At 27.6% G+C, this 23136-nt stretch overlaps 1 protein-coding gene across 7 annotated transcripts in view; it reads left to right on the forward strand.

The window, feature by feature from the left end:
- Positions 1–23136, forward strand: part of LOC127281832 (serine/threonine-protein phosphatase 4 regulatory subunit 1-like) — a 220621-nt gene that overhangs the window by 159494 nt on the left and 37991 nt on the right. The window contains exon 1 of one of the 7 annotated variants that reach the window (XM_051305773.1): positions 6854–7648. The exons of the other annotated variants lie outside the window; for them this stretch is intronic. Within the exon in view, the coding sequence (XP_051161730.1) occupies positions 7623–7648 (26 nt within the window). The 5' untranslated portion in view covers positions 6854–7622. Of the gene's footprint in view, positions 1–6853; positions 7649–23136 lie in introns of those variants that run through there. 7 annotated transcript variants of the gene reach the window in all.

Consider the following 23136-nt stretch of genomic DNA (forward strand, 5'->3'; position numbering starts at 1 on the left):
ACAAAAAATATAATTTCATTTAACCAGAAACAAATTTTTTCATAAAAATAAAATTACTGCAATTTAAAGGTGAATTTTTATTTTCAAAATTTGAAACTCGCAAATTTTCGGCACTGTGTGACACTTGATAAATAATATATGCCTTATATTATAATCGTTGTGATATTCATTAAGTAGGCGATCCCCCACGTAGATTAGTGTCCAGCCAAGAATCGATAAGAGACGCTCATAAATCATCTGTACAATATTTAATTATCGAGACAGTATATGTCGATGACGCTACTCTGATATATATATATATATATATATTAAAAGAGAACCCTCGATTTCTACACATTCCTTCACGTTGTTCCGAAGCTGCCTTGTACATTTATAATACGCCATGTGCATGTATAGTCATGTGCCAGCCTTAGAAGTGAACTTTGTCCATAAGCACATATACCTATATGTCTCTTTGCAGTTATAAAGCCCTCCCATCAACTTGTAATCCGATAACTGCTCGTAATTCCTTATCTGCATATATATGTATATATGCATTTCCGTTTTCACTTGCCTGATGAACTTCAACCAATTAATCGATTACAAGACATGAAAACAATTATATTTTCATGTATCGATGGTTATTGAATTTAAAAAATAGAAAAATATTTCAAAAAAAAATTGATAGAATTAGCGTTGTAGAACAAATTTTTGTTAATCTTCTTTTGTTTGTGTGTTTGGCCGTGAGGCGTAAGGCGCCACTATTTTCGTACTACTCCGTTTGGGGTTCGAATCCTCCTCGAGGGAATTTTTCAGTTCTTGTATTTTTACAAGTATATCTTTAATTTAAAATAATTTATGCTTCGGTATCAATACGGTAATTACAATTTAGTTGCATAAATAATTATTTAAGTGGCAGAAAAAAAATTAATAAATAAATAAGTATATAAATAAATATGTAAAATTAAATAAATAAATATATAAATAAATATGTAAAATTAAATAAATAAATAAATATATAATTAAATAAATAAATTATAAACAAATATATAAAATTAAATAAATAAATATATAAATAAATATGTAAAATTGTATAAATAAATTATAAATAAATATGTAAAATTAAACAAATAAATAAATATATAAATAAATATGTAAAATTGTATAAATAAATTATAAATAAATAGGTATAATTAAATAAATAAATATATAAATAAATATGTAAAATTGTATAAATAAATTATAAATAAATATGTAAAATTAAACAAATAAATAAATATATAAATAAATATGTAAAATTGTATAAATAAATTATAAATAAATAGGTAAAATTAAATAAATAAATATATAAATAAATATGTAAAATTGTATAAATAAATTATAAATAAATAGGTAAAATTAAATAAATAAATATTTAAATAAATATGTAAAATTGTATAAATAAATTATAAATAAATAGGTAAAATTAAATAAATAAATATATAAATAAATATGTAAAATTGTATAAATAAATTATAAATAAATAGGTAAAATTAAATAAATAAATATTTAAATAAATATGTAAAATTGTATAAATAAATTATAAATAAATAAAAATACTAATAAATATAAAATTATATAAATAAATAAAAAAAAATACTAATAAATAAATTAAAAATTTAATATATATAAATAAATTAGTCTATATCTAAATTCCTTAAATGTAATTTAAGTACATTTGCAGACCATGCAAGACACGTGTTTGTCGCGAACGATGTGCTTTCATGTCAATATAATGTTTGTGCCACGTGTTCTTGTAAGCTATAAAATAAAAAGTTTTATTATCCCTTTCTCTATATAGTACTTCTTTAAGTGTTCACCTTTAATCGTAAATTAAATTATTCAACGTGTTTTACACATTGTTATTTTCAAAAATAGAAAAAAAAAAATCGAAATTCTTTTCGAACAAAAATATTCCACAATTTTTATGGAATGTCCATTCAGATAAAATGCCATTCTTATCGATTCTATTTTATTTAAGTCACTTATCATAGAAGCAGATGAGTAATTGATAATTGATTACATCAGTCTGTAGTAACAGGGTTGTCATATATATATATATATATATATATATATATATATATATATATATATATTTCTTTTGTATCACATTTCATTGACATTGAGTGAAATTTCTTTAAAAAAAAAAAACTGTTATCGAAATACATATATATTTTTGTTAAGAATCTATTTATTAAGAATTTATTTATTTATTAAAAACCAGGTTATTTATTCAGAATTTGTTTATTTATAAAAAAAAAAAATTTGAAATAAAAATAATTTAAAAAAATAAGAATCATGAAAAATATTTTTCTATTTTACTGTGAGTTGAATTTTTAATTTTTCGATTAAAAGTTAATTTTTTTTTTTTTTTTTTTTTCGAAAGTGGTCCGAAAAATAATGGAATCTGGTTGAGGACTCGTATTTCTTTTTCCCGCTTTGCTGACATCGGTCTCTCTTCCTTGTGTGCTTGGCATCGCAGGCGGTAAACTTAAGAACTGCAAGATTCATTAACGGTTCCTCGACACGAACGTTTGTGCATTCCTTTGCTCCTCACGCGTGTGAACGCCATATAGTGTGATGTGCTTAAAACTTAAACGAAAAGAAAAGAGAGGGAAAATTTTTTTTATGAATAGAAAAAGAGAGACAGAATAATAATTAAAAAAAAAAAAAAAATTAATTTAAAAATAATTTTTTTTTATAATTTTTCAAAAATTTTAAAAGGAATGGGATGTTAAGTAGTCAGAGATATGCAAACTCAAAAGACAGTAGACCTTGTCTAGCGTCATTCAGAAACAACGCAAGGAACGTACTACAGTTATTGTAAGTTCAATGGCGTCGTGTCCAGACTCAGGAATCTCGGGAAATTTTTTCTTTTTTTTTTTTTATGGTTATTTCAAGTATATTATTTTTTTTGTTATTAATAAATATAGAATTATTTATTATTAATTTATTTAGATTCAATATTCAAAGTTTTAGTTTTAATACTAAAATAAATAATAAAATAATAATAATATAATATAATAATTATTAAATAAAATAAATGTAAATAAATAAAATAAATTGCAGTAACTTATTAATTAATTTATTTAAATTTAAATTATCCGAAGTTAATGTTAATTTTACTAAAAAAAAAAAAATGTGAATTTTTGCAATAAAAAAAATGCATTCTTGAAAAGAGAAAAAAAAAATTTGCAATAAATGACAAATTGAAAGTGATGATTAACGAGAGTTTGATGACACATCGGAATATTTAAATTAGAAACGACCTTTTGTTTCCAACGTAAATGTGCGAGATATATATATATATATATATATATATATATATATATATATATATATATATATATATATATATAATATTTGTCACACGGTATTCGCGACTTTACGCCCTCGCACTGCCCACGAATAAAGAAATTGTATATATCTCTTTTAACAGAAGAGCCGACTTTTCATCTTTTTTCATCATCATTATCATCATCATCATCATCATCATCATTTTCTTCTTCTTTTTTTTTCTTTTCGTTCCTTCTGTATATATATATATTTTTTTTTTCGAATGCTAAACACGCACGGGTGCATCGTGCTCGCGCCCTTCTTCTCAAACCGATGCATTTCCTCCCTCTCTTTTCGTCTTTTTATCGAGAGAGCACTTCTTATATATATATATATATATACATTTCTCCATTCTCGAGTCACTGAACCGATAAGGTCCGATATTCAGAAAAGAGAAGAAAAAAAAAATTTTTTTTTTTTCTTTTTACCCCAAACGACATTGGAATGCAGTTTATCGCTTCCCGAATTTTTTCCGAGTGTTACACCAGATAGTTATCTCCTCGTACAATGTTATGAGATTAAAGCGGTACAAATAAAAATGTTTTGGGACCACTAACTTTGGTATCGAAAGAATGTAAGAGATTTTTTTTTTATATTATTAATTAAGTATTCAAAAGTACTTTAAAGTTTTCATATTGGATGGAATTTTAAGAAAAAAAAAAAAAAAAAAATTTGACAAATTTATTGATTGTCATTCAAAATCATAATCTTTTTTTTTTTTTTTTAATATTATGTAAATAATATATAGTGCACAACAAATTGTTTGGTTCTTAAAAAATTTATTTTTATCCAGCGAATAATTTGATGCGCTAATTAAATTAATTAATTAGGTAGGAATTACTATTAATTAATCAGGTATTAATTTTTATTAATTAATTAGATAGGAATTACTATTAATTAATCAGGTATTAATTTTTATTAATTAATTAGATAGGAATTACTATTAATTAATCAGGTATTAATTTTTATTAATTAATTAGGTATTATTAGTTAAACAGATATTAATTTTTATTGGTTAATTATTTATTTATTGCTCTGAAACATACAGGTATTTGTTAATTAGTTATTAATTTTTTTAATAAAATCAATCAGTCAAATATTATTTATATTTAGATAATAAGAAAATTGTTATTATTAATTAATCAGGTATTAATTACTAATAATTAATCAGGTGTTAATTACTATTAATGAAGCAGGTATTCATTTTTATTAATTAATCAGGTGTTAATTACTTTTATTTAATCCGGTATTAATTACTTTTATTTAATCCGTTATTAATTACTTTTAATTAATAAGGTATTAATTAATATTAATTAATCCGTGATTATTCAGTAATAGTTTGTCAGATATTCATTAATCATTTATTAATTACTATTAATCAATCAGATATTAATTAATAAGTAACACATTAGTAATAATCAATCAGGTATTAATTAAAAAGTAATAATTACTTTTAATTTATCAGGTACTGTTTATTTTTAATTTAATCACATATTTATTATTATTAAATGATAATGTATTTATTGCTATTAATCAATCAGGTAATAATTACTATTAATTAATCAGGTATCAATTACTTTCAATTAATCAGGTATTAATTACTTTTAATTAATCAGGTATTATTTAATATTAATTATTCCGATAATATTTATTATTAGTTAGTCATATATTAATTATTATTAGTTAATCAATTATTTTTATTTCTAATCCGGTATTTATTAATCAGTTACTAATTAATATTAATCAATCAGGTATTAATTAATCAGGTTTTGAATACTTTTAATAATCAGGTATTAAATACATTTAATTAATCACCTACTAACTAAGATTAATTAATCAGGTACTAAGTAATATTAATTAATCAGGTATAAACTTTAATTAATTAATTAGGTACTAACTAATTAATTAAGTACTAACTAAGATTATTTATTATTACTTAATCAAATTTTAATTATTATTTAATCATGTTTTACTATTATTAATAAATCCGTTTATTAATTACTGTTAATCACTCTCTATTAATTAGGTATTAATTAATATTAATTGATTAGATATTATTTGTTATTAAATAATAAATTAATTATAATTAATTAAATTATAAATTTATTAGTTCTTACTTTTAATTCATCAGGTATTTATTAATATTAATTAAATAATTAATTAATATAATTAATTATTGAGATAATAATTAATTATGAAATAAAATGAAATGTAGCACTGTCAATAATAATTCGAAAATACTTTTATTTAATTCTTCCAAGCTTATAGAGAGACAAATTTTCTTGTTTATAGAAAATTAGAATTACGGAATTATTAATTTTGTCGAACAAAAGGTACTTCAAAATATACTTATTGTTTAGCGAGGTATAGAGATATCAAATTGCTATCTATATACGTAAACAAGACTTATTGCGATGTCCAGTTAATCTCTGAAGGATATATATTAACTTTAATTATATTGTTCAAAAATCAATATTTCAAATCAATACCAATAAAAAAAAAAAATAACAACTCAAATCAAATTCAATATTATTATCAATAAATTAATAAGAGAACTAATTTATCAATAAATGAAAAAAAAATAATTTATTTACAATTTTCTAAATATTTTATTAAATTTTTAATAAAAATTTTTTTCATTTTTTGTTTCAGGTAAGATATTCATTTTTGATGCTTCTACTTTATTAGTATACGGTAAGATAATAAAAAATTTCTATTTCACTGAAACTAAAATTAATTCACTTAAATAAATACACTTGTAAAAAAAAAAATAATTACAATATTAATTTCACTATATATAATTATAAAACGCGGATTTCCGAGGGGGGAAAAAAACTTGTTTTTTTTTTTTTTTTTAATAATAATAAATGTATAACACAAGCACACACAATTTTTTTTTTTTTTTTGGGGAAGACATACAAGGCGGTGACATTGCAAATTTACCGTTTTCATTTCCGCGAAGTTGTTCGCACTTTACGGTGCCATAAGTCCCGGGGCCCCCGATATATTCGCAAGGCAATATATATATGTGTTGTGTGTATATATCGTGAGAGAGTCGCGTTCCTCTCATTTTGGGACCTCACCGCGGCATAAGTTCCTCGTCGATTTCTCGTTTGGACGACCGACGAGAAGACCCAATCTTTCTCTTCGCAAGAGGTTTTCTGTTTGGCGGTGGCGGCGACGGCCCGTTTCCGAGAAATAACGGGTCGGTTTAATCCCCCGCATCACCCCCCTTCTCCCCTCTCTCTAAAAACCCCTCTTCCATCTCTTTTTCTACACTCGCGCCAATAGCTTAACTCTCTCTCTCTCTTTCCCTCCCCCCCCCCCCTCTTTGGCACGTATATATGTGTGTGTGTGTGTGATAAAGTGCATGTGTTTCATTGGGGAGCGCGCGGGCGCTCGCCTTGATGCGCAATCGTTTCTGCGCAGACCACTACGCGCCGCTGAGCGTGGCGCGCCACTAGTCCTTCTCAGTGTGGATCGAGCCGTCGTTGAGTGAGGACGTTTCCTTTTTTTTTCGCCCCCCCCCACCTCTTCTTCCTCCAGTGTATGTGTGTATAAATATATAACAAAAAAAGTTTATTTTTTTTTTTCCCTATTTAATTTTTGCGCGCGCATCCTTTGGTTATTCCCCCCCTGCCCCTCCTAGTGTTGAGTTTTTTTTTTTTTTTTTTTCCAAAAATGAATATGTCCAATTTGTTTTGTTCTAAACTAAAAAGCACATGTGGCACCACGAGGACGCCGTCGTTCGTCGACCGGAAACGACGCGCGCAATCCAACTTCCTCGAATACTTTCGTGTCTTTCAATTATTAGGTCCATTGGAAGGACCGGAAGTGTGGATCAGTGGAGAACGAAAAATAAATCCGGGAGTTACTTAACGTGTGCTGTGTATTCTATGACTGAAAATTAGTGATGTGACGACAATTTTGAAAAATTGTGTTTTTTTTTTTTTTTGGTGAGAAAATAACTTCACAAAATGTGCCTTGAGGAATATTTAACCGGTAATTGGACCATTCCTTATGCCATTGAGGTAGTAATGGTAGCGTGATCACGCTACACCACGGTGCGCCATAGTACTATAGAGACTTCCGGTCCGCCACAGGAAGTGAGACACACGTGTCCGGGCGTGTGTGTTCCCATACTAATATAACCGAGTGGTTCTCTCTATCCTGTGGTGCGTTACAAGTACACTGCCTTCGGGTACCACTGCTTTTTCTTTTGCAAAAAAAAAAAAAAGGCAAAAATTTTCTGTTTACTGGTCCCCCGGATGCCTTTGGATAATTACCATGACAAGTATGTATTTTTTTTTTTTTTTTAATTTAGGGTGCTTTATCCCCTCTCTCTCTTCTGTGAACCCCCCCCTACCCCTTTTTTCATAGTAGAGGGGGAAAGTATCAAAGTTCGACTGACCGCCTTTCTTGTTATCGTTATCAAAGCAGCGCCAGTTTTCACTTGTCGATTATACTTACATTATGAATGAATTTTTTTTGGACATATATTTCCCTCGCCATATTGCGGTAGTGCGCTTGCTCTTTCACCAGTGGCTCTCATTTCGCGGAATACTTTTACACTATTTATAATTAACTTGGATTTTTGTTTTGTGCAGAAAAAAAGTATTTTTTTTTTTTTTTTTGAATTAATATTTAGAAAATATTCCTATTTTTCCTGCAAATCGCCAACAGGAATTCAATTTAGGAATGCGTTATTATAATAATTATATCCTGCGTGGCAAACCCCTTTTTATCATTATTTACATGCCATGGAAATTCACGCGTGCCAATTACCTTGCATCATCCGTTTTTTTATTTTACTCTCGCACGCGCTTCATTTTTTTTTTTCAATAGAGAAATACTTTGTTAACTATCGGGAAAGAGAGAGAGAGAGAGAGAGAATGCAAGAAATCCGCGTTCGTTCAATCATTTACTTGTTTATTTTTCTCGCCTTGAACTTTACACTTCTTCGCCGTATTGTGGCACACGATCTCCAAGCTGCTGTCAAAGATGCGTAATATTTTAGTTTTATCGCTTTATTAAACATGAATTACACTCATTAATTTTCTCTTTCGTAATTTTCATGGAGATTCCAATTTATTTTGGAACACATAATGAAAGGTTAGTTTTTGTAGAGATTATTTTTTTTTTTCCTATTTCCATGTTATTTCTGATTTTATAAATAGATCTATTTTTAACTGTCATTTAGTAGACTATTTTTCGCTACTTACAATATAATTTATTATCGTTAATTTCCAATCGTTTTTAAGAAAAAAAAAAAAATTCAGTAATCTTTTTCTAATTATCGTTTACGGTGAACTAAAAGAAAAAAAAAATTCTGTTTACAACCACAGATAGTTTTATTGATCTTGAAAGGTTACTTATAAATCAAAGATGACGTTTTACATGTTCTATAAATAATTTTAGACTATCATATTTGGTTGAATTTTTCTCAAAATTAAAAAAAAAACCGTTTTTTTTTCTAATAATTAAAAAAAAGATCGAATTTTTGTGGCGGCAGTTATAGCCCAATCAGGGGGGGGGGGGGGATAAAGTTGAGAGCCGCGTTATTGCATACCGTATTATGGTTTGTGGGCCGATTGCCGGTGAGCTGAGAAACGCGAACCGTAGGAGGCTGTGTTAAGGACAGGTACCCATGGAATGCCGTCTTCTGGCTTGAATATATATCTGAGACTGTGAACCGACGAAACTCTCCCCGCGTGCGTTCCTTGTTTCTTCCCTACGAAGCCGCGTTCCACTGTTTCACGACGTGTGCGATCAAAACCTTAAGGATCGAACAAACTCTCATTCTCTCTCCTTCTCTCTCGAGAGCGCGAAATTTCCCCCTCCCCCCCTGCTCACTCCCACCCAATGGGGGTTATGACGCATCGCACACACAACGCCCAATGTTATTATTATTTATTCTATACAATGCTCTAGATTTTTTTTTTTTTTGTTTTTTTTTTTCTTACGTTTTAAATTTCCGTGTCTTGAACACTCCTCTTTGTCGCGACGCGTCTTTGAAATCTAATTACGAAGAGTCGTTGAGCTCGCATTTTATTTGCATTCCAACATCCCTCCCCTCTATCCGCGTTGACTTCCAAGAAAATTCTTATACGCTCGATATCAAAGATCTCGCGAATGAGAAAGAGAATCGTCCTTTTTCGTATGTAAATTTTTTTTTTTTTTTGAGAAATAAAAGATAGTTTTTTTTTAGGAAAAATATGTCAATTAAAAAAAATTTTCGTTTAAAAAAAAAAATTTGTGCGAAGTTCATCGCTCCCTATTTTTTTTCTCTCTTTCTCTTTTGTTATTGTTGTCGGTCGTGCGTTAGTAAACCCTTTTGCCCTCCCGCTTCTATATACGTGTGTGGGAAGATATTGTAAAGACTAATAATAATTTTTCACCGTTATAACAAAATTAATAATTTAAATAATTTTTTTTTTTACCAAAAAAAGCATTCTTTTTTTTTTTTTTTTTTTTTTTTTAATGTATATACAAGATTGTTGTGACCTCATTACAACATTGACCATTTATATCCTTTTCTTTCTATAGTTAATATTTGACGCCTTTAATAACCATAGATAATCGATATGGAATTATTTTTTTTTAGTTTTAATTTTGCATTAAATGAAAATTTCACCAACGCTCGTAAACCTCTTCTACATTTAATGAGTTGTGCTTGGCATATCTTTCTTAAATATATATATATATATATATATATATATATAGACACTTTCGGAAAACGTTCCCACGTTAGTCAGCAAATTCTATTTTTAGCCATAGCGACACTGTCCCCGTTTTTCTTATTTTTCAATTACCTTTATTTTTCCTTTTCTATTCAAATGACCATTTCACATATTATAATATAGGGCGTTAAATATATATTATTTATATTGGGGAAAAAAAAAATAATTACTAGTGCGCTAATAAAATAATTTGCATTATAACAAAAATATAATAATAGAAAAATTTTAATTAGAATTATTATTATTAGTAGTATTACTACTACTATTTTTATTAGTAATATTTTTATTATTATTACTATTATTATTATTATTATTAATAGTAGTATTATTGCTATTATTATTATTACTATTATTGTTAATAGTAGTATTATTGCTATTATTATTCTTACTACTATTATTATTACTTGTAGTATTTTTAGTACTATTATTGTTATTACTACTATTATTATTATCAAATGAATAAATTATTATTAGTAGTAGTAGTATTACTAGTATTATTATTACTAGTAGTATTTTTAGTACTATTATTTTTATTATTATTTATTATTGTTATTAATTGTTGGAGTATAATTTTATGAATAAACGTGAAGCACGTGATAAATCGGAACCTAACGCACACGGTAGATGGCATGCGCGTATCTGAGCTTGTTTACGTCGAGTGGGAAGCGGGCCCCGGGGCAAAAGGGGCCCGGGCAGCGTGAGAGCGGGCGCCTCGGACGAAACATTTAGTACAGTGGGCGCTCTCCCCCCCTCTTTTTTCTCTCTCTCTCTCTCTTTTTTTTTATCGTCCTTTATCCCCCTCCCTACCCCTTTGCCTCCTTCCTGTTTCTTCACCCTTTTTCCCTTTTGGCTCTGCCGATTCGGTTGATTCTCTCTTATAACATATATCGTTGGCATATAAGGTGAGGGGAGTGGGGTTTTTTTTTTTATTTATTTATTTTTTTTTTTTTTATGAAGACAGGGGTGGAACAAGGACCATCAGTGCCAAGGAGTGCGACACGCTGCTTTTAACCTTAGAAAAGGACGAAAGAAACATCTGAGTCGCCGGTCCGCCATGACAGAGCGGAATGCATGAGAACGCATAGCTACTGACCCCCCCCCTCTCTCTCTCTCTCTCAGTCCACTTCGTCTCTTTTTTTTTCTTTTACGCTTCTCTTTATCATTCTTTCATTTTGCGTGTGTTGGTTTTCCTCGTCAGATCCACGCTTCTTTTTCGATCATCCTATAACAAACCCCACCCAATATTCCTCGCGAATGAATCTATATTTTATTCAAAAATTGCAACAACAAAAAATTATAATTAATTTAATTATTAAAATGATTATTATATATTTATTAAAATTATTATTATTATATAATTATTAAAATTATTATTATTATATAATTTTAAAAAATAATATTATAATATAATTGAATATTTATAATTATAACACGGCAAAAAAAAAAAAGACTTACCTGATACAGCGAAAGATATTATTAGAATAGAAATAGTTTTAATTTCAGTTATTTCACTATTTTAGTGAAACGTTTCTCTGTTCCAAGTGAAATTTTTTTTTTTCCGCGAATAATTATAATCTAATATAGTATTATATAGTAATATATAATAATTAATAATATAATAAAATAATAAATAATATAAAATTATTATTATTATTATATATAATTAAATTATTTTAAATGAATCGAATTTCAAAATAAAAAATAGTTTTTGATCGTAAAACATGATTTATGATAATATTATGGTCACACACCCCCCCCCCCTCCCTGATTGGAATAAAATAACTTTTTTGGAATATATATATATATATATATTATTCATTGCAAAATAAAAAAAAAAAGGATAAAAGAATCTTGGAACGCGAAGGCACAGGTGCCGGCGTTTTCGCATGCCAATCGGTCACTTAACGGTTGCACGGTCGTAACACGGCCGACGACGCTGCATGACGTCATGTAAAATGACAAATCCGTGCTCATTTGTTATCTGTCTACCGAAAATAAAATTCTTATCCCACGGTGAATAACCTAAATTAAAATCAAGAAAGGAGGAATTTCGTTTCAAGAAAAAAAAAAAATCATCAATATTTCGTTGAAACTTAAAAAAAAATTCAGATAAAAAAAAATTTTTTTTTTAATTATTATTATTCCCCATCAAAAATTTACAATTGACGGAATAATTTTTTTTTTTTTTTTGTAGGTTTATTAGTTATTTGTAGTGATTTTGAAAAGTGGATGAAATTGTTGGCTTTTGATTATTATTAACGGATGAATTATTTATCTATTTGTAAGTTATTAAATAATTTTGTTGTCCTTTTTGATCACGTCATAGACGTAAAAGAGAGAGAGAGAGAGAGAGACATCGAGAAAAGAAGTCGAGGTTTTCAAGCGTTCCCTAACCTTCCATGGCTCTTCTCATTGGGTCGTTGACTCTCTTCGTTTCTTCTTTCTTCGAATCCTGGGCCTGATCCCCGTCCTCATCCTGGCGCACTCTATCTCTTTCTTTCTCCCCCCCCTCTCTCTCTCTTTCCCTCACCACTTTGTTAAATAGGTTTCTCTATCTTTCTCTTACTCCCGTCCATTCTATCTCAGTTTATCGCAGTTTTTCTAACCCCCTTGTGCCACTGGGATCGTGCATGTGGTTACCTCTCGTTCTTGCCAGACAGTAAACAACAGCAAAAGCCATAGCCACTTCTCTCATTCATGTATATCTTTAACGTATACGAGGAGTATGACTCGAATTATTTCCAATACCGTAATAACATTTAGGTGTATTATAAGAAAGTACAAGTTTTCAATTTCATTTGCAGGTGAAATGAAAAATGTTTTTTTTCTACTAAATATTTAGTTTAAATTATTATTATTATTACTATTATTATTACTATTATTCTTACTATTATTCTTACTATTATTGTTATTATTGTTACTATTATTATTATTGTACTAATGGTAATGTTTTTTTTTTTTGAACGGAAAAAAAGATTTACCTGGAACAGCGAAACGTATCACTATAGTAGCAAAATATTTACTTCTTTCTGTTAAATCTTTCGCTGTTTCCGGTAAATATTTTGTTTCCATGTAAAAATTGCTATATGCGTATAATGCACTAAAAAAAAAAATTTACTTGTTTCAAATAATCAATTACGATTATCCAAAAAACCCGCAAATATTTATTAAAACCAAATAAATTTAATTAAATTAAATAAATTTTATTTAAAGCAATAAAATTTATGTACTTGAAAAAATACCATTTAATTAATCCGAATAATAATTAATACAAAAATAAATATTTATTTATTAGAAAGAAATATTTACCTAGTCAAGTAAAATTTATTTGAATCAAATAAAATTTTTTTTCCAGTGCAGCAATTGGATTTATAGTTAAAATAAATAAATATTAACTAATTTTTTTTCACTTTGTAAACTGAAACTAATTTACAGTAATGCAGTGAAAAAAAAAAAATTTATTTGATTCAAATACTCGATTACTTGACTATTATCAAATGAATATTTACTTGAACTAAATAATTTTTATTTGAATTAAATAAATTGTATTTGAACCAATAATTTCTGTATTTGAAACACAGATACAAATTGAATAATTTAATCACAATGAAAGCCTATTTGGTTCAAATAAATATTTATTTGATACAAATAAATATTTATTTGATACAAATAAACATTTATTTGATAATAGTCAAGTAATTGAGTATTTGAATCAAATAAATATTTGTTTTGTGTGCTTTTTTATAATATTAAAATATTTTTCAACAAACTATTTATCAATTAACAGTAAACTTTTTTGAGTAACAGTTTTAAATAGTTAACAAATAGGTGCGATAATAGTCATTTTAGTTAACTATGCTTAATTAGTAATTTGCAAGATTTGAAGTGCACTGAAACTTGGTATATGAAATTGAAAACTTCCGCATTCCATTTACAGTCACCATATAAACAGGACTCTTGTAACTATATATATATATATATATATATATATATATATATATATGGTTTGCAAATCTGATATTTGAATACATTAAAACTGACATTCTCCAATGTTAAAAAAAATTTGTACAGGGAAAAAAATATTTACCTAAAACAGCAAAAAGTTTCACTAGAATAACGAAAGATTTAACTGAAACAAGTAAAACTTTTGCTACTATAGTGAAACGTTTCGCTGTTACTAGATAAATATATATTTTTTTTTGTATGTAAATTGTATACGTATAATGCAAAATTAAAATTTTTAAAAAGAATAAAGTGAAAACAAAATGCGATTAAGGTGAATAACTCCATAGAACGGCAAGTTGGTAAAGAAATCGAGATTAAGTGGGGGAATGCTAATTGGAGCGGCTAAGCACCCGTTTGTGTTAATATAACTTCCAAGAAATCGCTTTTTTTCTTACCGACAAATTTTATTTGTCAAGTGCCACTATATGTGAATAATCACTCCACGAGAGAAGGGGGACCTAAAAAAAAACTTTTACTTTATGTTTAGCGATAGTTTTTTTGTATAAAAAGTTTAATCAAAATTAGTTTTTATTGAATTTTTTTCAAATAAACATTTTGTTGATGTATTTTCACTTTAAAAATGACAAACATAATCTAAAATTTGTCTTCTGAAGTTAATTCTTCAAAATTACTGGAATTTCTGCTTAAAAATTGGAATTATAATTTTTTTTTTTTTTTTTTTTGACCGTGAATCATTGTAGAAATTACAATACCAGTAATGTATAATGTACTATATAACTTTGTATGCTGTTGCTTTAAAGAACATTAAAATGCTACTGCGATATGCTTATGACAGCATACTTGACTGTCTGGTTAGTTTATTTCGCATTCGAGTCACGTAACGAAGGAATTTTTATCTTATTTTTATGGTTACTTCCTATTTACGGTTCAGGTTTGAGGTTAGAATTCAAGGGAAATAGTCTCGTGTGTATATTAATAGATAATGATGTCTTTTATTCTTAGAAAGATACATTGTGTATGTTGTTTGGACTAACTCGACGAACAATGTGATTGCATCGCGTTCAAAAAGTAACGTAATTTTCTTCTTTCTAAATCTGAATTAGTAAAATTACTCATGTTTTTGCTTTTAAATTAAATTTTAATAATCCGATAGTTTTATCTAATTGTAAAAAAAACACAGATAATTATAAGGTATTAAATTAAGCTGCAACGCTTATTATTTTAATCTAATTTTGCTTATTTTAATCCATTTTGGTATTAAAATAAGAAAAATTGGATTAAAATAATAAGCGTTGCAGCTTATTTTATTGGCTTTAAATTTTCTGTATTTCTTTATTATCGAATTAGTGAAATTTAACTTCAAAAGCAAAAAGCGTGAGTTACTGATTGAAAATTTCCCTCCTTTTCGGAATATTTTCTTTAGTTTAACAAAAATTTTTTAGTGAAAAATGGAAAACGAAAATAAAGTAACTTCTGTATAGTAAATCCAAAGCTGCCCGGGTATTTCCGGTACACGGAGAAAAATGAAAAAACGAATAAAATAACTTTTATTACTTCAAAAGTAAAGCCGAAACTGTTCACAGTTTCTGCGTATTTCTGTCAATTTTTATTCCGGAAATAGTAAAATTTACTCCGAATATAGTAAAAATTACTTCTGAAATAGTAAAAATATTGCGGATATAGTAAATTTTACTATTTATGGAGTAAAAATTTGCCAAAAATGCGCAGAAACTGTGGACAATTCCAGTATTACTTTTAAAGTATAGTAAAAGTTACTTTATTCGTTTTTACCATTTTTCTCCGTGTTCATTTTGCTCCGAAAATAGTAAAAACTATCACTGAAAGATGTTTTTATTTGAAAAATTAATATTAATTTTCTTTGAAAATGAGGAATACTCTGTTTTTTGAACTATATTTAGTGTGTATAATTTCTGACCAGATAATAGTGAAAATTAGTAATGGAGCATATTAATTTTTGGTACATGAAGAAAAATGGAAAAACGAATAAAAGTAAATTTTACTATACTTGAAAAGTAAAACCCGAATTGTCCGCAGTTTATGCGGTAATTTTTACTCAAGAAATAGTAAAATTTACACGTCTGAAATATTAAAAATTATTCCAGAATTAGTAAATTTTACTATATTTCTGCAAAGTAAAAATTAGTCAGAAATTGCGGACAGTTCAGATTTTACTTTTAAAGTATAGTAACATAAAAAATTAAAAGGCATTAAAATAAGCTGCAACGCTTATATTTTAATGCCTTTTAATTTTCTGTGAAGAGTTACTTTATTCGTTTTTCCATTTTCTCCTGTGTACTTAAAAATTAATACGGTTCATACTAATTTTCAGTATTATCTGGTCAGAATTAAAATAGTAACAAGTAACAATTAATAAATAGTAACAGTAGTTGTTCGCGCGCATTTCTGACAATTTTTAATCTAGAAAAAGTAAAATTTACTAATTCTGGAATAATTTTTACTATTTCAGGAGTAAATTTTACAAATTTTCCGAGTAGATTTTACAATTTCTAGAGTAAAAATTGGCAGAAATGCGCGCGGACAACTACTGTTATTATTTAGTTGTTACTTGTTACTCATTACACAGAAAATTATAAGGTATTAAAATAAGCTGCAACGCTTATTATTTAAATCCAATTTTGCTTATTTTAATCAATTTTAGTATTTAAATAAGCAAAAATGGATTAAAATAATAAACGTTGGAGCTTATTTTAATGCCTTTTAGTTTTCTGTGTAGATTCTAACTAGATAATACTGAAAATTAGTATGGACCGTATTAATTTTTGGTACACGAGAGAAAATGGAAAGACGAATAAAGTAACTTTTACTATACTTTAAAAAGTAAAATCTGAACTGTCCCCAATTTCTGGCTAATTTTTACTTTAGAAATAGTAAAATTTACTAATTCCGGAATAATTTTTACTATTTCAGACGAGTAAATTTTACTATTTTCCGAGTAGATTTTACTATTTCTGGAGTAAAAATTGTCAGAAATGCGTGCGAACAACTACTGTTACTATTTAGTTGTTACTTGTTACTATTTAGATTCTGACTAGATAATACTGAAAATTAGTATGGACTGTATTAATTTTTGGTACACGGGAGAAAATAGAAAAACGAATAAAGTAACTTTTACTACACGGAGAAAAAAGATTTCTTTTATAAAGTAACTTTTACTACTTTCAGAGTAAAACTGGACCAACTCGAAGTTTCTACGCATCTCTGGCAATTTTTACTCCAAAAATAGTAAAATTTACTCTAGAAATAGTAAAACTTACTACGGAAACAGTAAAATTTACTACAGAAATAATAAATTTTACTATTTTTGGAGTAAAAATTGCCAGAGATGCGCAGAAACTTCGAGTTGGTTCAGTTTTACTCTGAAAGTAGTAAAAATTACTTTTTCTTTTTCTCCGTGTATACTTTAAAAGTAAAATCTCAACTGTCCACAATTTCTGGCTAATTTTTACTTTAGAAATATAGTAAAATTTACTAATTCCGGAATAATTTTCACTATTTCAGACGAGTAAATAGTACTATTTTTTTTTTTTTTTTTTTGAGTGAAAATTGTCTCAAAAATTGTGGACAGTGCCAATTTTATTTTAAAAATATAGTAAAAGTTACTTTTTGTTTTTCCATTTTTCTCCATGTACTTAAATTTTGAAGTAAATTTTACTATACCAATAAAGTAAATTTTTTTCATTTCCAATGAAAAACGAAATAAATATAGAATTTCCGAAAGTTTTTATTTTACTTAACTTTAAAGTTAGTTTAAAATTTTTTTCTCGTATAGAAAAAAAAAAAAAAAAAAGAGGGGAAAATGACATGGACCACCATGGAGTGATGGATATAATAAAGTTCTTGTATGCGTATAATCGGAATTAATAAGCGAAGCGAGATGATATGTTCTTCTCTCCTGATCGCGAGCAGTGTCTCACAAGCTCCAAGTGTGAAATGAGACGGTCGGGAGCCGAGAAAAGGGAAACCATATAGCTATAGAGTATAAAGATTGGAGGAGAGGAGATAAATCAAAAAGAGGAGAGAAGATAAAGAAGGACATGGTGTATACTGTGTGCGGGCCGCATTATGGATCTAGTGGGGCGATTGTGAATCCAAAAGAGAAGGGGGAGAGGAACCTCTAGGTGGGGGGGGCGATGAGTCTGCCTTTGGGGAGGCTTCATGAGAGGAGAGTAAAAGAGAGAGAGAGGGGGAGGGGGGATAGGGGGATGGAAGGAGGATGGGGCAGTGGCGATGTCCTAGCGAAGGTCACGGCCGGGAATGCGGTTTGCGCCCGTCGGTCCAAAGTAGCGTGCCGCGTTGCGGAGAGCGTTTCTCTCTCTCTTTTGCTCCTCGCAGCTTCCCTCTTTTCGCACGCACTAACACTGCTTCGCGACATATTGTCTCTCTTTTTTTTCCTATCCTTCTTACTCTCTCTCTCTCTCGTATATTTTTTCTCTCTCTCTCTCTCGAATATTTTTTCTCTCTTTCTCGAATTCTTTTTTCTCTTTCTAACCGACTATCTTGAGCGGCACAGACTGCAGGAATGCACTAAATGCACTGCACTGACCAGTGCTTGATCCCTACCACCAGCGTCTTCCACTTGTTTACTTCGCTTGGACCTACTCCCACCTTTGCCCTCTTCCTCTCGCGCTCTCACAGTCTCCGATACTTCCTTTTTTGTTTTTTTTTGAACTTGTCTTATTTCATCTCCTTCTCTCGTAAACCTCATCCTCTGTTGGACGACCCTAGTGTACTGTGTCCACGCCCTCGCATGTGCGGTCTCTCTCTCTCTCTCTATATATATATATATGTATATACAAAAGAGAACTTATTTTATGGGAATTTTCGGTCATTTTTCGGGGCGAATTATTATCCGATAAAATGGATAATTGAATTTTCTTTTATTCGAAATAATGTTTTTCGAATTATTCATAGTGGAATTTCAAAAAATAAACATAAATTTCCTAATGAAGAGAATTTAAATTAATTCATGAATAGAAAAAAAAAAAAAAAAATTGCTGTGGTAGCGAGAATTATTTGCTGTCACATCAAATTATGTTAGCTAATTTAGGAATAGGAAATAAATTTGCTGTAGGGTGAAAAAAATTTGTCTGTGACAGTAAATTTTTTTTTTTTTTTTTTTTTAAATTAAGACTGATATTGTTTATCACAGCAAATTTTTATTTATTCTATACACTGTAAATATCGCCGAAATCGGCATTAAGATTTTGGCGCCAATTTTAAAATAGACTTATTAGAAATTGTCATGAAAAATTGAGATTTCAAATTGTCGACAAAATTTTATTGCCGATTTTAAACATATTTGCAAATAAAGGATAAATATTATTAAATATTAAATAGAAAAAAAAATTTTTTCAGTATTATTTTAACACAAAATTTTTTATAACAATTGTTATATTGTACACAGAACAAAAAAAAATTTATTCGATTCAAATACCGATGTATTTGATTATTATCAAATAAATATTTACTTGAATGAAATATTTCTTATTGGAATCAAATAAATGGTATTTACTTCAAATCACAGAAAATTATAAGGTATTAAAATAAGCTGCAACGCTTATTATTTTAATCTAATTTTGTTTATTTTAATCCATTTTGGTATTAAAATAAGCAAAATTGGATTAAAATAATAAGCGTTGCAGCTTATTTTAATGCCTTTTAATTTTCTGTGATACTGAAATATTTGATTTAAATACTATATATTTGATTCAAATAAGAAATATTTGATTCAAGTAAATATTTATTTGATAATAACCAAATACACCGGTATTTGAATCAAATAAATTTTTTTTTAGTTTATTGGTGCTAATATTGTTTTTTTAAACGAAAAAAAAAAGAGTTTTGAAACAGCGAAACGTTTCACTATAACAGCAAAAGTTTTACTTTGTTTCAATTAAATCTTTGCGCTATTCTAGTTAAACTTTTCGCTGTTTCAAGTAAATCTTTTTTTTCCGTTTGAAAAAAAAAAAAAAAATTACCACCAATACAATACAGTTACGAAATTTTTTTTTTTTTTTTGTCAATAATATCGAAATAAAAATTATTTTTTTATTTGTTTTTTTTTCAATATCGAAAAATTAACAAGAAACTATTTTTCAGTTAAATAATAATATTTCCTTTGTTATGTCAAAGAACGGAATTTTGTTTTGGATATATTTTTCTCATCTTCTTTTTGGTCTTGTTTTTCGGTGAGGCTCCTCTGGTTTCGGTCTGGATGGATATAGTATATTTTATTCGCTTATGTATATATATATATATATATATATATATATACGGGGCACGCACACATGACAGTCCCGCATCTTGTACACATCGTCCGGCGGAATTCGATCTCACGTTGTTGGTTAGTGCAATGAGAGAGAAAGAAGGAGAAGGAAAGAGAGAGAGGGAGAGAGTTTACAGGGTGCAGGGACCTTCAGTTTAACGAACTCTCCCTCTGTTTCTCTGGCCCTGACCCACCCAAAGGATGCAACCTTCTCTCTCTGTGGCCGATGGGGTGCGGTACACAGTGAGAAGAGAGAAACCGGCCTCGTATTCTCTCCCGTGAAGGGTGGCTGCTCAAGGGGTGCTTTTCGTTTCACAAATCAATATCAACACCGCTCTTCTCTCTCTCGCTCTCTTTTTCTCTCTCTCTCTCTCTCACTCTCTCTTTTAAACGAGCGTTACCACTAGGCAAAATGTGTCACCCACCGACCCAAACCCAGCCACCTATGTTCTATTGATATTGAAAAGATTCAGTGGCAGCTGGCTTTACATTCCCTGATAACAACTCAATATATATATATATATATATATCTCAAATAGTTGGTCAGAGAAAGAGATGACAATTGCGAAAGTTTTCTATATATTATTTCAGATAAAACGCGTTAATTGCACTGAAAACAATTTATTTCATTCAAAGAATTTTTATTTTAAAAATATAAATTAAAAATAAATTTCTATATTTATATGAAAAAAAAAAAATATACACTGAAAAAAAAAATTTATTTGATTCAAATAATTGATTATTTATTATTAATAAAATATTTAGTGAATTATTTTTGAAATCAAATAATTCAATTAAATAAATTGTATTTGAATCAATAATTTCTGTATTTGAAGCAAATATACTTTATTTAATTCAAATAAAAATTATTTGGTTCAAGTATACATATTTAATTGGTTCAAGTAAATATTTATTTGATAATAGTTAAGTAACCGATTATTATTTGAATCGAATAAATTTTTTTTCAGTGATAAATTAATGTATTTATTAAAATTAAAATAGTCAAGTATAACCGATTATTTGAATTGACTAAATTTTTTTTTTTTTTAGTTTGTGACTCTAATTTTTAGATCCAAAATTAGTTTTGACAATAAAAATAATGAAATTGTACTTTTCATTTTACCTTTTGATTTTAAATGAAAATTTCACTGAAATTTCATCTAAATTAGTAAAAAATATTTTTAACTATAAATTATTTACTAACTATTGGCTTTTGAAATTTGTAAAATTTAACTAATTAATAGTAAAAACAAATTACTATCAAATTATTAAACTTTGATTAAATAATAGTAAAAAAAAACTAATTTTTTACTATTGACTTAAATTTAACTAATTAAAAAGCAAAAAATGATACTAATTTCATTAGTAAAATTTAACATAATAGTAAACAAATAAATTGTTTACTATCAAATTAGTAAAGTTTAACTAATTCATAAGCAAACAATGATACTAATTTTGAATTATGATTTAAATTTTGCTTTTGAATTAGCAAAAATTAGAAATTAGTAAAATTTAACTAAATGATAGTAAGAAATAAAAAAAATTGTTTACTATTTAATTAGTAAAATTTAACATAATAGTAAAAAAAAAAATTTTTTTACTATCGAATTACTCTCTAAATCTGAATTAGTATAAAAATGTTTACTAATTTGAATTAGTGACTCACTTTTTGCTTCTAAATTAGTAAAATTTTACTAATTATTAGTAAGTTTTACTGACAATTAGTAAAATTTAACTAATTCTAAAGCAAAAAATGAGTCACTAATTTAAATTAGTAAACATTTTTACTAATTCAAATTTAGAGAGTAGTAAAATTTAACTAATAGAAAAGCAAAAAGTGATATTAATTTGAATTATAACTAACTTTTTGCTTCTGAATTAGTAAAATTTAACATAATAGTAAAAAAAATTGTTTACTATCGAATTAGTAAAATTTAATTAACAGAAAAGCAAAAAGTGATATTAATTTGAATTATAACTAACTTTTTGCTTCTGAATTAGTAAAATTTAACATAATAGTAAAAAAAATTGTTTACTATCGAATTAGTAAAATTTAATTAACAGAAAAGCAAAAAGTGATATTAATTTGAATTATAACTAACTTTTTGCTTCTGAATTAGTAAAATTTAACATAAAAGTAAAAAAAATTGTTTACTATCGAATTAGTAAAATTTAACTAATTTGAAAGGAAAATTTAAGACAGTAATTCAAAATTAGTTAAAAAAAATTCAATTATTATTATTATTATTAGTGTTAGTTTTTGAAAATACTAAGAAATAATTTATAATTCGAACAATATCAGTTTTTTATTTAGGGAAATAATTGTTATTTTGCAAGCGATTATTATTTTTATTATTATTATTATTATTATTATTACAATAGTTTTACTAGATAGTATTTTTCTACTTCTTTTTTTTTTTGTTAATTTTATTTTCTGTACGGTGATAAAATTGGCATCTGCGGCCCTTGTTTCACATCGTGTAACATTGGCCGACGAGTGTCTGGAGCCGGTGGCAAAAATGATGAGTGGTGGGGGCTTCATTCAGTGTCGCGTTTGAAGTGTAGAGCGCATGCGCATCGCAAGTTGCGAGTACACACGCTACTCACGCTGCTCAACAACCACGCGGACTTTGGCTCACACAAGAAGACCCACACATGCATAATATTCACCCGGGTTTCTCTCACAGCGAAAGAGCAAAAGAGAGAGAGAGAGAGAGAGAGAGAAATTGAGACGAAGGCTTTCGAAAACTTGGAGGGTACATATATACA

This window comes from Leptopilina boulardi, unplaced genomic scaffold, assembly GCF_019393585.1.
Source record: "Leptopilina boulardi isolate dan_hultmark-lab unplaced genomic scaffold, ZJU_Lbou_2.1 LbouV2_278, whole genome shotgun sequence".
NCBI classification, from domain to species: domain Eukaryota; kingdom Metazoa; phylum Arthropoda; class Insecta; order Hymenoptera; family Figitidae; genus Leptopilina; species Leptopilina boulardi.